This window comes from Sipha flava, unplaced genomic scaffold, assembly GCF_003268045.1.
Source record: "Sipha flava isolate LNK unplaced genomic scaffold, YSA_version1 323_pilon_pilon, whole genome shotgun sequence".
Classification (NCBI taxonomy): Eukaryota; Metazoa; Arthropoda; class Insecta; order Hemiptera; family Aphididae; genus Sipha; species Sipha flava.
The window spans coordinates 41,856-57,573 of record NW_020273008.1 but is presented as its reverse complement, the minus strand read 5'-3'; the positions used below and the strand labels follow the sequence as shown (position 1 = coordinate 57,573).

The following is a 15,718-nucleotide window of genomic DNA, read 5'->3' as shown; positions in this document are numbered from 1 at the left end:
AAAATACAAGTTAACTTTTATTTTGTAAACTGTCTGATAAACAACTTTTACTTGAAATATTTGTAATACTTTTTGAGCTATTCAAAAAGAGTGCACATTTTTAAACTTTCTTCCAGTCCAATCCATGTTGACTTTTAGTATGTTATAGAAAATATTTCATTAAAACTTTAAAAAAAAGAAGTAATGTCTTGATTGAGATTTTTCCGCTATTTTTCTTCTTTTTCTTATTTAGTGCACAAGATACTGTTGATTTGTATAACTTATCTTGTTTTAAAATGTATGTGCTTTTCATTCACTTAAAGTTTTTCTAACATTTTGTTCACAGTTTTGTAAAAGGAATAGGAAGTGCCCAAGAAAGGCATGGTTTGTATAGTGAGAAGTGAGACATTAAAAAGCTTGACTTCCGGATAAGAGTGCAAGTCGAAGAGTGAATGTGTTGTAGACTGTCTTACTTATAACTTACCCTGTTTCAATGACCTAATGATCTAATGATTAAGATATTTTAGCTGGTTCGAAATGCAAATTATAGCGTCTTATCATAGACATAATAAGCAACTATTGTGTTAAGAGTGTTTGACTAATCGGAAACTTAGATATATTATAAAAAGTAGGGGAAAGAATAGCTAATAGAGGAGAAACACCAGAACATATATTATCAAATAAATGATAAGATATCTCTATAAAATCTTGACTTTACTTGAAGAAGGAAATTATAAGTCTTTGAGAATAATTTTTCTTCAAGTATTGTTACAAAAATCAAGATTTATTCGTATAAAATATGCTGTTAACAAAGTTAAATAATTATAACAAATTTATACTATTGACAAGTCAACATTTAACAATAATAATTAAATTATTAATACCGAAATAATAGTAAAAAATAGAAAAATTTGTTCTTAAAGTCTAATATTAATGATTTTTTTCAAAAAAATATAACTAGGTCACAAGGCGTGCGCACAATAATGTTACTGGCTTTTATGACAAAATCAAATTATTAATTTATAAATATATTATATAAAACATATATAAAAATAAAATACTTAATTTATAGATATTAATAAATAGTCGAAGTGCACATTTTAAACAATAGTTAAAAGTTTAAAAAATAACTAATATCTTAACAATTATATAAAAAAATTTAATACTTGATTGGTGTCATAAAGATAATAACTTAACTTAAGAACTATATTCTTAGAATACAACAATTAAACAATAAGCAATAATACTAAATTACTGTAACTAACATATTATTTATAAAAAAAAACTAGAACATTATTGCTGTTAGAGGAATAAAATAATTTGTTAATGAATTTAATTCATTGTAAAAAAAAAACTAAAATGAACAATATAAAGTAATATTACACTGATATTATTATTAGATTTTTATTATTGTAAGCGTTATTATTATAAAACGCTGGAAAACATTTTGTTCATTAACATTGCTTTTTCTTTTAGTATATAATAAACACATACATGCAAAAAATGTTTTCTTTATGTTTAGTCAATGACCCTGCAACAATTACTAGTATTTTGAGCATAACAACCTTATTGTGTTCAATATCCATTCATCGTTTTAGACTAAATGAGACGTGAATTTTTCAAATAGTAAATGAGCAATGAGTGTATAAATTTGTATTGAGCAACTGTTTCCACAAACAACATGCGCTGATGTCGAGCTAGTGATACTGTTTTAGGTATGTCCAATTCCTAAAATAAAAATGGCATTAATACATTTCAATGATTCCTTTACTCATAATATAATTATTATTATTATAATTACATTTATATATTTGTAACAAATATTTTATTATTTCAAGTATATTAAAGATTTAATAAGAATTAAGTTAGTTTGGAATAAGACATTGTAAATAAAAATATATAAAACTAATCTGTTTTAATTGATTTAATATAACTAAACAATTATTTTATAAATATAGATTTGTACCTGATTATGGTCCAATGTATACAAAAGAAGATCACTTAATACTGTAAGACCAGTTCTACCCACTCCTGTACTACAATGAACAAGAATTGGTGGATTACGATTCTGTCCAGTAGGTATCTCTGTGATTGTGTGTTCACGTACTGAACTCATTTCTTCCAAAAAGCCTAATTTCAATACAAAAATTTAGTTTTGATTAACTATTATTTTAGCTAATTACAATTACTTACCAAGAAAGTGTGAAACATCAGCAGGACAATCTTGATCAATCCATTGATTATACCTTAAATGCCAAACACTTCTAGATCGTCTAGATGAGTTGTGTTGCAGTTTCAATTTACTAGTAACACAGTGACCAGTTTCCTGTGTAAACTGTAGCCACACATGATACTAAAACAATAGTTAACCAATAAAAGCTAAGCATTTACAAAAATTCAAAATAATTTTTAAAAAAAATATACAAACTTCGCCAAATTGGACAGAATGATCTGCTACTGTTGGGTAATAATCACCATAACTTTCATCAATAGTATGAGATTTTGGTAGGGATAAATCAAGCACAAGGTGCACACCAGCTTCCCATACCATTTGCCAAAAATGATTCACAGTATTCGGTAATGGTGTCTGCGTAGCTATATAAAACCTTTGTTCATTTCCCACTGATGCCTATTAACATAAATCAAAAATTGACAAATAGTAAACAAACTATCTTACAATAAAACTTACAGTAATGTGGGATGCATTAATATATCCAAATCGGTTTTCTTTACTTGGTGATAAACGAACTCGATTCTCTTCGTAAGGCAAAATATCCTTATGCCTATAATTAACATTTTTTAATAAAACTTAAAATACAACCACTACAAGTTAGAAAACACATACCTGTTTCTTGAAAAGTTTTCTAGAGCAAATGTAGAAGAAAATTCAGCATTTGGCTTAACTTTTGTGATTTTATCAAACTCTTGAAACAACTGGGTATCTTCTAACTTATGTTCTAAGAGTTGACACTGAAACAAAAAAAAAAAAAAAATGCAGTAACATTTAATTTATTGAATAATAACAGATATTATTCTACATACCATAGTATCTTTAGAAATAGTAGACGGTATAGGTAGCCTTGGAACAGATGAGTGCCTTTTGTTAAATTCTTCAACACTTATTTCACCATTTCTGGTTAGAGTCTTACTTTTCACCGCCCCACTCAACAAACCAGTCCATTTTCGGAGATTTTTACTTCGTCCTTCTTTTTTCAATGTTCCACTGCTACTACTTTGGTTTGAAGAATCTTCAAAAATAACAATAAGATAATTTTAAATTATACTCAATCTAACTCAATTATCACCGAGAATTTAATAATAATGCTGAATTTACCAAAAGACTGCTCAGCTGAATGATTAGCTAATGTTGAGGTCACTTGTAATGAATTAACAGAATTACTGCTCATATCCAGTGCATTGTTTTTAGTAGGTATTATTTCACTGTGTGGATTTTCTACAAATATATCTTTTTGAACAGGCAGTACTTGTTGGATAATTTTATTAGGTGACTTAATTTCAGGAGCTGATTGTACACTTGATGCACGACTGCGAACTTCTTTAGAATTCCATGGTAATGGCACATTCTCATAAATAGGCTCGGTGAATTTATTTACAACTGTATACAATTTTTGATTTTAATAAATATTTTGATAAAATACAATATCATTTTACAGCTTTCTAAACATTAAATGCTTACCTGTGTTGCAGTTATGTGGTCTTTCATTAACAAGCACACTAGTTATTGGCTGATTTAAAATTGGACCATATTGACCCATATAATACATCATATTGTTTCCATTAAAACCACTTCGAAACTCGTCCAAATTCTTAAAAATAAATCAATAACATATATTTATTACTTGACCAAATTTGACTTGAAAAAATTCAAACCTGTCTAGATTCAACTAAAGAATTCAAATTTGTATAAGTCCTGTGTGTATCAGAATTAGTTAACATATTAGATGCATTGTGACGGTTTGGAGCTATCTGAAAGTTATGAACTCTTGATGACAAAAGGTCGGGGCTTGAACCACTTACCTAAAAATTATATACATTATAAGTAAAAAGAAAAAAATTAAATCAACTAATAACTTACAGGATTTTGAATAAAACCTAATGGACATGCTCTTGCTAAATCTGGTGTACTATTACTAATTGGATAAGGTGGTGGCGGTTTGTAAATTTGTACATATTCAGTATCCCGAGTTGGAATGTCCAAATCCGTTTTACTAAAAAAAAAAATATTTCAATGAATGAACAAACCAATAATGCTTTTGTCAAATAAAACTAAATAAATAATAACAACTATAGGTACACACCCATGAACAGGATGAATAGTTGACGCTGTATTGACCTGAGTCACATCAGGAAATTGCTTATAATCATTATTTAACTAAAAAAAATAAAAATAACAAATTAAAATAATGACTTGTAGCCCATTTATACAGATATATAAACATATAAATTATAACATTTATTTATACAAATATTATATTATTATTAATTAATAAAGATAACATTTTAATTACTCTAAATTATTGTTATTTATAGTTGTAATAAATAGAATAAAACCTATACACAATGTGACATAAAATTCATTAGTTTGACATGTACTTTACAAAAATAAAAATCTAATCAATACAATATTGATTACTTTAATCATAACTAAAGATTAACATCACATTGTAAATAATCTTCACTAATCACAATGTATCCACATTTATAATGACCATAAGTAACTACTAAATACTAATAATAAAAATAAAATATAAAAATTCATTAAACATAATTATTTTTTTAGTTTTAACTTAAATCAATTAAAAAATATATAATAATAACTTCATAATAAAATAAGTTGAACTTGTAAAATTCTAACTTTTGCAACAAAATAAGACATCTATAATTTAGGAAAGTCAACAATTTCAAGTGCCTATAATAAGCACAAACTTCATTAAAATATTTTTTAATTAATATCTAATAATAATGTAATTAATCTCAAAATCTCATTTTATAACACTTATAAACCATTTTTACAAATTTCCAGAATTTTTTTTCTTTTTTTTTTTTTTGGTTACAAAAAAAAATGATATGAAAAATGTTGCATCCAATTTTCAAAAATATTTGTCTAACTAAAATTATTTTATTGGCATTTTTAAAAAAAATCTAAGTAAACATGAAAATATTAATTTTCTATAAATAATTAAGAAAAATAAATTATATACCATCTATAACAAATATAAACATTCAGTTAAAAATGTATGTCTCTATGATTATTTTTTAAGTTGTTAAAAAAAAACTATAACTATTTTGTCCAAATATAGTATACTATAAATTTTGCTACATTTTTATAACTTTTCATTAATATTTTGTACATACTAAGAAAACTGTTAGGAAATTCGTAAAAAGATACATTTTCTAAGAACCAACTAGACAGTGTTTTCTTTCAGAAATCTCCAATGATTGTGATGATTAGAACAATCTTTGTCGAAATTGTGTAAAAACAAAAAGAAAACACTTAAATCATGATGTAAAACTATTATAGCTATAAGTCGAAATCTAATTTAAATTATATAATTTATAACAAAAGGTGATATCAGTGCATTTAATGAACATTTCAAATCCATAAGATTATTATTACGTGATAATGTGAATACAATTTGATTTTGTCGAAAACTGGTATGCCATTTTTTAAAAATAATTCATCAGTTTCGCGATTATTGAGACAATTTCAAATAGGAAAAAAAGTTATTTTAACCTACTTATTTTAAACTTATAATTTTTATGATTCGAACAATCCTTTAAGTCAAATTTGTTATACACCATCACAAAAAAAAAAATAGTGCATTGCAAAATACTAGTAATACTTCAAATCTCAATCTAGGTTGAAGGTTATATGTAATTTTTTTTAAATCTTTCTCAGTTATTTAGAAAACTGTTGAAACCACTCTAAGCATAAAATAGATACTAAGACCAATATTTTATTTCTGTGATTATGATGATTAGAGCACTCCTTCAGGTCATAATCGTAAACAAAGACAAAAAAACACACATCATGATAATACCAATACTCAAAATTTATTAACTTAAAATCTAAAATTACAAAAGTGACAGTAAATGAATAAACAAGGTAAACAGCTAAATACTGCTGAGTATAATTTAGTAATTAATACTTTTTTACTATATATTTAAATTATTCTCACTGATTGAATAAATTGAAAATATTTCAATACTTAACTATTAAAAACTTCAATTTCAAGGAAAAGATCATAAGAAAATATTTTTAGTTAAAACTATAACCTTGAACATTTATGGATTTCAATTATAATTTTGTAATTCAATAAAAAAAAAAAAAAACTAACATTTATTTTGATAAAAACATTTATACGGATAATTTGAACAAAATAGCTTAGTAAGCACTAGTAGTTAATTTTAAAATTGAAGAATCATTCATAACTAAAAAAAATACATTTTTAAATTATGCACACAAAGCTTAAATATTATGGACAAATATTATTGCATCCTGAGCAAAAAAGTAACTATGAATATAAATTATTTTATATTAACATTCAATGACTAACCTGATGAAGATTAATATCTTGATGACTAATAGAAGCAGTAGGAATTAAATTAGGAGTTGGATTATAATAATCGCCTTGTGAATATTTTCGCTGAACAGCAGTTTCATAATCAGGAGCCAGTCGGTATGATGGTAATTTAGATCTATTAATATTTAAATATTAAGTGTCTCATAACATTAGTAATTATTATTTGTTAACTCACATAGATTTGTGCCCAATTTTTTCCAACCGTGCTTTTTCACTTATTTGTGAAGAGGACAAATCCAAACAGGATGTTGATTGAGCACGAACTCCGTTAAAAGGAAAAGAGCTTCTGATCATGCCTGATTCTGTAGCATCAACAGCATCTAATTCTTCTCGACTGCTTTCTATATTATTCTAAAAAATAAAATATTTATTTAAATTAATCTTAATATTTTCAGTTATAATAAAAAACATTATTATTAAACGATATATATATTTGACAGCTTACATCGATATGAGATTCCAAATTTTTTCTCATTATATCAGCCTTGTTGTCACCAGTTTGATCAATTTTTTCATGCAGCCCGTAAAACATGTGCTAATTATAAAAACACCAATAATTAGTAAAAAAACATTACACACATGGGTGAACAAATAAATAATTTCACTAAAAAAATATATAATAGTTTACCTGTAAAACACACATGTTCCAAACATATTTAGCAGTTTCGACATCATTGAACTGAAATTGTATAAAATTTTCATGCTGTCCTTCTATACTAAAATACCGTTTATGATTTATTACATTTGCTATATCTTCCCATCTACAAACAATATTTTGATCAAATACAAAACGTGTAAATAAATAAATAAAATATAAGCTCACGGGTAAAATGTTGTACTTCTGTTTTGATTTTGAATTGTCACACCTCTAAGACTAACTGCAAGTGTCACTTCAGCAGAATTATCATCCTAAAAAAAAATCATTTAACAGTTTAATTAAAACACTATTAAACAATCACAATTAAATTTAAATATTTTATACTTTGGCTAAAAACTTTTCCTGTCCATATCCTTCTAACTGCTGAGCTGCAATGATGTAATACTCTTCAGCAGTCCCTTGGGGCAAGCCTGCCAGAGCTAAATGTTGGCAGATAACAGCTTCTGTGAGACTTTCAAGACGCCCTTGTATTGCTATTAAATGCTGCAGTTAAATAAAACACATTTCATTTTATCAATTTATAGATAGTAACATAAAAAAAAATTACATTTCAGTACATATATCTACAAGAGTATTTGACTCGAAAAAATAAATAAAATAAAAATTAAATAACTTTAATTTAATTATACCTTAGGGAAAAGTACAAAATCTTTAAGGTACTCAGATGTATGTTTTTCCAAATCATGATCCCCAAACTCCGCTATAAAATAATAAAAAAACAAAAAAAAGTTACCAATAATATCTTACAAAACATTTACTAAAAGTTAATACCATTTCATAGTACAGATTTTTATATAGTTTATAAAGTCAAGGTTGTTAAATAAATTTTTAATTCTGTTAGTTTTATATTAAAATTAGATAAAATAAACTAAATCTAAAAAACTAATTTTTAAATTATTTATTCACATACACAATTGTTTATAATATTTTATGCCATGAACTTAAACAAATTCTTCATTTAAAATAAGTAAATTTAATGTCTATTACCTTGCATACTATAACTAGCAAGTAGTACAGCTTGATCAGCATCACAAAGAATGCGACCTTCGATAACATCCATCTTCAATTGAAGAAAAAAGTGATACCTATACATGAAACCATGAAATAATCAAGTTAATTCTATACAGTGAATATAAATAATAAAATTAGAATATCATTTAAAGTAATTATTAATCAATGCAGTTAGATAGTTTACAGAAACCAGTAGAGAACATTTAAGTATTACATCATCAGACCAGAATTGAAAAAAATGCTAAAAAATGGGTTGGCATAGTACTCAAATGTTAAAATAAATTTCTTACTTTATATACAAACAACAATACAATACTTACTGTAGACTTACACAAAAAATTAAATCCAAATAAAATACTAATATCTATACTAGTGATGGGTCAAATGTCGAACCAAACCGAACACAAAATGAAAAAAAAAATCGAACTGAACTATTTACCATTAAGGTATTTTTGAAATTTGATCTAGAAAATCTTAATTAATAATAATTCTTAATCAATCCAAAACTAATTTTCTATACTTTATAGTTTATAGTAAGTTTCATAGTAATAACTATTCTTTTTATATTATTACGATTAGGTATGATAAAAAAAAATAATTCCATATTGAAGCATTTGATTATTTTTATAAATATCTACAGGTAATATTATCACAGATTATTTTTCATATGATGTGTGATAATATGATCAAAACCACAAATCTATTTTTGAAAAAGTGAAAAAAAATATAAATGTTGTTTGTACTCTATATTTTTAAAAAATGTATCAGAAATAATAGTATTGGATGTTAATAATCATTATAATTTATTATATATTTTAAAGTGTGTTAAATTTTACAATATAAGTAAAATTTTCATAATTTCAATATATTTATAAAAGGAAAAAAATGATAAATTCGAAGTTTGATAAAAAATTTGAATAGTTTTGTTCGGTTTGAGTTTGTAATATTTTGACAATAGTCGGTTCAAGTTCGATTCTACACCAAAAAATCAAGTTGGACCCATCACTAATCTATATATATATATATAATCAAAATAATGTATGGCTATTACTGATTACCAACAAAATAGATTAATACTATGAATTATTTTTCATACGGCCTATTTGCCAAATAATCAAAACAATGTTAATAAATACAGTTAATTTATACAAAATTAATATTCATTGAGATCAGTTCATATATTCTCCATTAGTGTATATAAATAATTTGTTTTTATAAAAAAAAAAAAATAAAAATTTTTAAATTAATACATAATTGACACCCCATAATAAAAACAAATAATATGTCTCAACTTGATTTACAAAATTATTGGTGAATATTACAAAAGAATTACAAGAACCAATTATTAAAGCCTCCTCTCTACCAGATGTAACCAAATATCCACCCACATAAAATATATAGGATTTAATCATTATAAAAATGAATTATCAAAAATTTGACTTTACAGGTATATAGTATCAAAATAAATATATAATCAAAATATAATTTAGTTACATTATATTAACTTTAATTGTAATAGTGAAAAAATGTTTAAGTATAATAATTAGGCAATTTTAAAATCTTGAAATTATTCAGTGTAATACTGATTCATTAATACTTTTAAACAAGTATCATGAATTATTAACAGTTATGCTGAAAACCGAGACTAATACATGCCCCTATTCCATGTAATGAAAAGAGAGAAACTAAATTATGCTTTCGTTAAAAATCATAAAAAACAATTTAATAATACAAATTTGATTAAATTAATGACCCTACTTGAATTTAAAAATTTAATAAATACATTTTTCTGTCTAAATGAGAAAGTTTATAATTTCTAGGTGATAAGTGGTAGCCACATAAATGTTATTATTATAATTACTTAATCATAAGCTTATACATTTTTAAATATATATAAAAATGTTTTAAACACTTTCTTATTTTGATTAATACTTTAAACTGATATAACTTAATTAAAATCAAAACTAAATAAATTTAAAATATTATTTGTCACTCTTAATAAATTATAAATTATATGTCAATAAATATAACTGTCCAACATAACTGTGAAAAATAAATAACATATAATCTGATAAGAGTAATAAATTATAATTTTAATAAGTACAAATAACTTTGTCAATGGTCAAGAGTCATAAAAGTATGGTAATATATAAAACAGTTCAATGTTAATCACCTTTATAATAGGAAATGTTTAGTATTTTTTTAAGTGCCTGTTTACTAAACATAGTATAGATGAATCAATAACTTCAAGTGCTTTTAACTACAAGTATCTATAATGAAATGAAAGTATAAAAATACATACAATTTTATCTCACACAAATAGTTTTTAATAAATTGGTGCATATATTTTCTACTATTGACAAGAAAACGGTTTGAAAAAAAATCATTGAAGCCAATAATATTTATCCATCTTTAAAAATAACTTAATTATACTTGAAATATCAAACAATACTTTATTTAATGTACATTATGCGCAAATAAATTATAGTATTTGGAATGTTAGAACCAATACATATTTAATGAAAATGGGATAGCCCAAGATAAATTTAACTAAATTAAAATATTTGTTTAATCAGTACATTTATTAAAGCCCTTTGATGTTGTTATTTATACCAATTAGTAAATTAAATACAAATTCCTTTTTTAATTTTTATTGAGAAGACTTTCCAAGTACAAAAAAAAAAAAAAATTAAAACTTAATAAAATTAAATTTTTATTATGGAAATATTAATTAATCAAATTCAAAACATTTATTAGTTGTACTGCCAATTAAAATTAAAGTAGAATAATATTTATTATTCTGTTTTTATTAAAATAATTTTTATCTAAAAAATAATAAATATAAGATTTTCAATAAATAATAAAATATATCTTTTTGGAACTATAATATAAAAAAAATTTAAAGGCTTTATTTTTTTGTTAAAAGCAAAATATGTTGATTTGGGACAAATTAGTCAAGCAAAATAAGACAGCAATACCGAACCGAACCGAACGACAGACTATCTCTATCACTTCTCTGGGTATACAAGAGTTGTCATTAGTAAAAATCATTAGTAAAAAATCAAAACAAATCATCCCACACAAAGTTTACGTTTCGCATGTACATTTACAATAATGAAAAGTTATGTATTTAGTAAAGTATGAGCTTTCCTCAGCTGGAAAATAAATCTAGCTACAACCCTAAGAAATTAATGTATGTACATTTATATATTAATATTCGAAAAATATGAAAATGCTTCTCAGCAAAAAGATTTTTTAAAAGGAATTCCATACTTTTCAATCACTTAATATGAAATATGCCCTATTCTTAAATGTTTTTCAAACAAAAATCATACAAAAAAATATATATGTATTATTTGTGTATAGAAAAAAATGTAAGAATATAGTAACTATCTCTACAATATTATACTACAGATAAATAACAATTATATACTAACCTAGTCATTTCATCTTTAATAAAAGACACATTTGTTATATAGTACATAACTCTCAAATACAGACTAAAATGACACGAATATTTGTCTAGTTGCCTTTTCAACGGCCTACTCAGATCAACCCATCGAGGATTTCTGGACCGTGATATGTAACGCAGCCCCAGGATCTCCGGCTGTAAAGAAATAAAAATTAGTTTAAATTTATTTACATAAGACTATGATAAAAAAATATAAACAACAACCTGATGCAATCCGAGTCTTTGGCACACGCTGTCTAAACATTCTTGGCCTACGCTCTCCGCAGAAAGAGTGCATTCTATCGACGTACTATCCAGCAGTTCGACACAGATGACATACAAAGATTTGGAGACAACATTGTACTGCCGGCTTTTTTTGAGACGCAACTTGAAAGGCATTGTGTAACGTTCCTGGAAACAATAACAAAACAGTGGATAAAAACACTAGAGTTATAGTTTATAAAGAACTATGGCAGGGCACCACTGGTATGGTGTCCGGTCAGTCGGTCAAATGGTTTGTACGATGAAGTTTATCCGACGTTTCACGACCGAACACCAATGGGCATCAACGATAACATATAAATCCATCGCAGTGCGACGGTAATAGTTTACTCACAGCGATCTCCACATGCCACTGACGAATAAGAGAAGCGCCGAGTGCACTCACCTCGCCAGTCTTCGGTTATTGTTGTTGTTGCTGTGGTCCGGAAGACCTATGGTTTCGCGGTCGGCCGAGACGGAACGCCGGAGCCCGACGCATCACGGGACGCGGTTCGTCCAACGGATCGGTGTCGGTGTACGGGCGATCCGTAGGGTTTTTCCGGATGGCGATTCGTGTCCCGGTCGTCAGCGGTGCATCGCGATCGGGTAAAAAGAGGGCCCACCGGCGTGCAAGTAGTGTGTGTGGTAGTAGTAGCACTCGGTACACTGGCACTCAGCAGACGAGCCGGTGCTACGAGTGGTACGAGGTTCGCGGCTACGGGCGTGAAGTAAAAGCAGAGCTACGGCCAGTCGGGTCCGGTGCGCTTCGGCGATGGTAACGTACCCACGACACGACGCGAGAAATCGACACCTCGGAACTGAACAGTAACGTGATAACGTTTTCGTCTGATATCACCATTGGTGAACCAACCGTGGCAGTGCTGCCTCGCCGACCGCGTCGCGTCCGACCGCCGCGCGACGCCGATAAATACCGTGCTTCCGTCGCGCGACACCAGTTATCGGAATTCCGTACGCGCTTTCGTCGATCCCGAATGTGATCAACTCGTCGTGATCAACCGCGCGATCACGAGCGATTCGGGTTGGCGTTTAACGCGCGGTATTATGACCCGCGGCGGACGCCCAATACGTTTAATGCGCCCGATCGCTCGGGTATGAGTCGACGACGACAATCGCAAGAATAAACGACAACAACAATAACGTAGCTTCGACGTTCGGTCGAGGAGCTGTCTAGCAACGTTTTACCGCGCACACCTCTACGGTAGCGTGCGTACGGATCAGGATATCCGATTTGGGAAGTCTCGACTCTAAACGATCAATACGAACATTTCTCCGCAAGTGTATGGCCGCCCAAGTCTTGAGAAATCTCCGTGCGCAACGTTATTACGACGTATACGCGGTTCTCATCGTATTATTAAAAACGAATCGTCGTGCAAAATGCACACGTACGTCTCGCGCGCATAAAGACGGTTATTTTTAAAATAAAAAAAAATCCCGACTACCTAAACCCATTACAGACCTTACGGGTAGGTATAATGATCCCTTTTATACTATTACATAAAAGACTGCGGAGCCACCTGTTCTTGGCGTCTACGCGTATGGGTACACCGCATCGGAAAACAAAAAAAATAAAAATAAAATAATAAAGTTAATTGTTTGGGACGGAGACGGAGAAATACCAAGAACTCGATTGGATTTCGATACGAAAACGTCATCGCATGCCTTTTGATCGTGAACACGCTTTGTGTTACGTAATAGAAAAAAATATATATATATAATAAGGCGGTGAAGTCTACGGAAGACCCTTGGACAAAGTGCGGCGAAAACCAACCGCGGTAAATGCGGTTCGTTCGGTTCCGTCACGAGTTGTTGCGATCCGTGAACGTCGGGCTGAACTGTTAAGACCGAAAAACCGTCTAAAACGGAATGTTTCGCTCCAAACCTCCGCGAGATTCCGACGGGAATGTTGTAATAAAGATGCTCACGAATTTTTATGAATAATGCCTACGTCGTCGCGCCGCACCCGTCCTTCCGCACGACCGCAAGCGCGTCGGTGGCGTCGTCCGCGAGGGGAAAATACACGGGAAAAAAATACCAATACGATAATAATATAATATGACACGATAATAATAATAATAATACATTAATATATTAATAATGCACAGTGCACGCGCAGCAGAAGACGCCCGGACGATCGGGAATTTATTTTATTTTTTTTTTCATTTATCAACAGTTATTCGATCGTCGACACTCTCGACTGTCTCATCGGCCACAAAAATGTTGTCTTTTTATTTTTTTTTAATCACTTGCTCTTTTAAACTTAAACATGCTACGTTTTACATCAAAAAAATCGGAACCAAACGAACGTTTTGTGTTTACGTCTCTTACGCATTTCTCAACAACATTTCAAACGACGTATTGAATACAATATAATATTACGTATGGAAAACGTGTTATTATCAGCAGTAGAAATAATTGGCAATTTTTTTTTTTTCGAAGAACGAGGAAAGGAATATCTTAGCGGTTTAACACTTTAACCCCCTACCCTTTTTATTTTTTATTTAAACCGTGGTAGTCCATCTTCCCGACACTACTTTGATATTTTCCGGATGATTTATTTCGAGAGAAAAAAATAACGTATCGGAAAAAATATATCACAATAACATGCCCCAATAAATATTTAGTTTCGAAACACAAATATGGTTTTTATACGTAATTATAGGTGTATCGCGATGTGTATAACACATGGTCGTGTAGAATAAATTGGCAATGATCATTCATCGCAGTGGTGCTTGTTATTTCAAGACGTACAATAAACAATGTGTATTCAATTCGTTTTAACGTCATATTATTGTCCTTCCGTCCGTATTTCAACATTGTAATCAATGCGAATAAATTTAAAACAATTATTTATTACTACTTAAACGATTACATATGTGGTGCACGCGTATACGCGTATTAAGAAGCATAAAAAAGCTTTCCGCATACGTCTGATGTAAAGTTATGACTAGAGTTATAACGGAATTTAAAAGCATTCGCTTTTTTTTTTCTGTTCCTCTAAAACGAAGCTATATCAGCTACAAATTCGATTTATACCATTTGGAATAAATTGCACCAAATTTTATTTTTCATTTTTTGTATATTAATGCTTTTTTTTTCTTTTAAGTTACATTGATTTCAAAATGTGTTCTAAATAAACGTATTTGAAGCGTTAATATTTATTTCTATGTTATATATTGTGTTCCAAATCTTGTTCAATCGTTTCTTGACAACTTCGTGAATTTTTTTTTTTAGATCCATTCTTAATATTTTTTTCGAGCATTTTCGGAAAATGTTTACAGCTATATTGATTTTTTTTTTTTAGTGCTTTTCTTTAGTTTTTTATTGCTTTAAAATCCGTACTCTAGTCGTAACCATCGGTATCGCAGCACTAAACACGCGCGTGGCGGTATTATTCATACAGATCGTCGTACAATACGAGACGGCTATCGCTGTAGATATGAATAAGTACAGGTACTCGAAATCCTACCGCGAACGTAATAAACACAGAGCCGTCCTCCAATAGCACCGTGGTTAACACGAAAATATCTTTTCGAATCGCCATGTTGGTGCCGCGCCAAGTCAAGTGCGTCTTTTCCGTTCGAGTGCAACGCTTCACGGTCGCGGCAATAACGATACGTTTCTATGAAATTCTAAGTTTACAACGCGTACGCCGACGCGATAAACGACAGTTTTTGGATGGCAATAAAAATATTTTCGAACGCTCGGCGCGGTGCAGCTTATGCCGAACAAACA

General features: G+C 28.9%; 1 protein-coding gene across 2 annotated transcripts; it reads right to left on the bottom strand.

Annotated features, from left to right (window-relative positions):
• Positions 1–1,350: 1,350 nt before the first annotated feature.
• On the bottom strand, positions 1,351–13,334 carry LOC112686702 (tyrosine-protein phosphatase non-receptor type 21). 2 transcript variants are annotated; one of them, XM_025559109.1, is made up of 23 exons: positions 12,321–13,331; positions 11,930–12,115; positions 11,691–11,860; positions 8,230–8,327; positions 7,872–7,942; positions 7,567–7,725; positions 7,408–7,493; positions 7,213–7,345; positions 7,030–7,119; positions 6,760–6,935; positions 6,558–6,699; positions 4,299–4,372; positions 4,076–4,208; positions 3,871–4,017; positions 3,677–3,806; positions 3,314–3,595; positions 3,022–3,227; positions 2,825–2,949; positions 2,669–2,762; positions 2,408–2,608; positions 2,173–2,332; positions 1,946–2,109; positions 1,351–1,707 (listed from the first exon to the last, which is right to left on the bottom strand). In XM_025559109.1, exons 2-23 carry the CDS (start codon positions 12,101–12,103, stop codon positions 1,579–1,581), a joined length of 3,144 nt encoding a protein of 1,047 aa, XP_025414894.1. In that variant the 5' UTR covers positions 12,104–12,115; positions 12,321–13,331; the 3' UTR covers positions 1,351–1,578. The 2 variants fall into 2 exon arrangements, with proteins under 2 accessions (XP_025414894.1, XP_025414895.1); XM_025559110.1 differs by having other exon boundaries at positions 1,579–1,707; positions 12,372–13,334.
• Positions 13,335–15,718: the final 2,384 nt, after the last annotated feature.

Excerpts from the sequence above, each read along its gene's own strand:
- LOC112686702 (XM_025559110.1), bottom strand. The coding sequence starts at position 12,103 with ATGCCTTTCAAGTTGCGTCTCAAAAAAAGCCGGCAGTACAATGTTGTC. Across the intron at positions 7,726-7,871 it reads ATTTTGTACTTTTCCCTAAG|CATTTAATAGCAATACAAGG; the intron begins GTATAATTAAAT and ends ATTTAACTGCAG. Across the intron at positions 4,018-4,075 it reads TAGGTTTTATTCAAAATCCT|GTAAGTGGTTCAAGCCCCGA; the intron begins GTAAGTTATTAG and ends TATAATTTTTAG.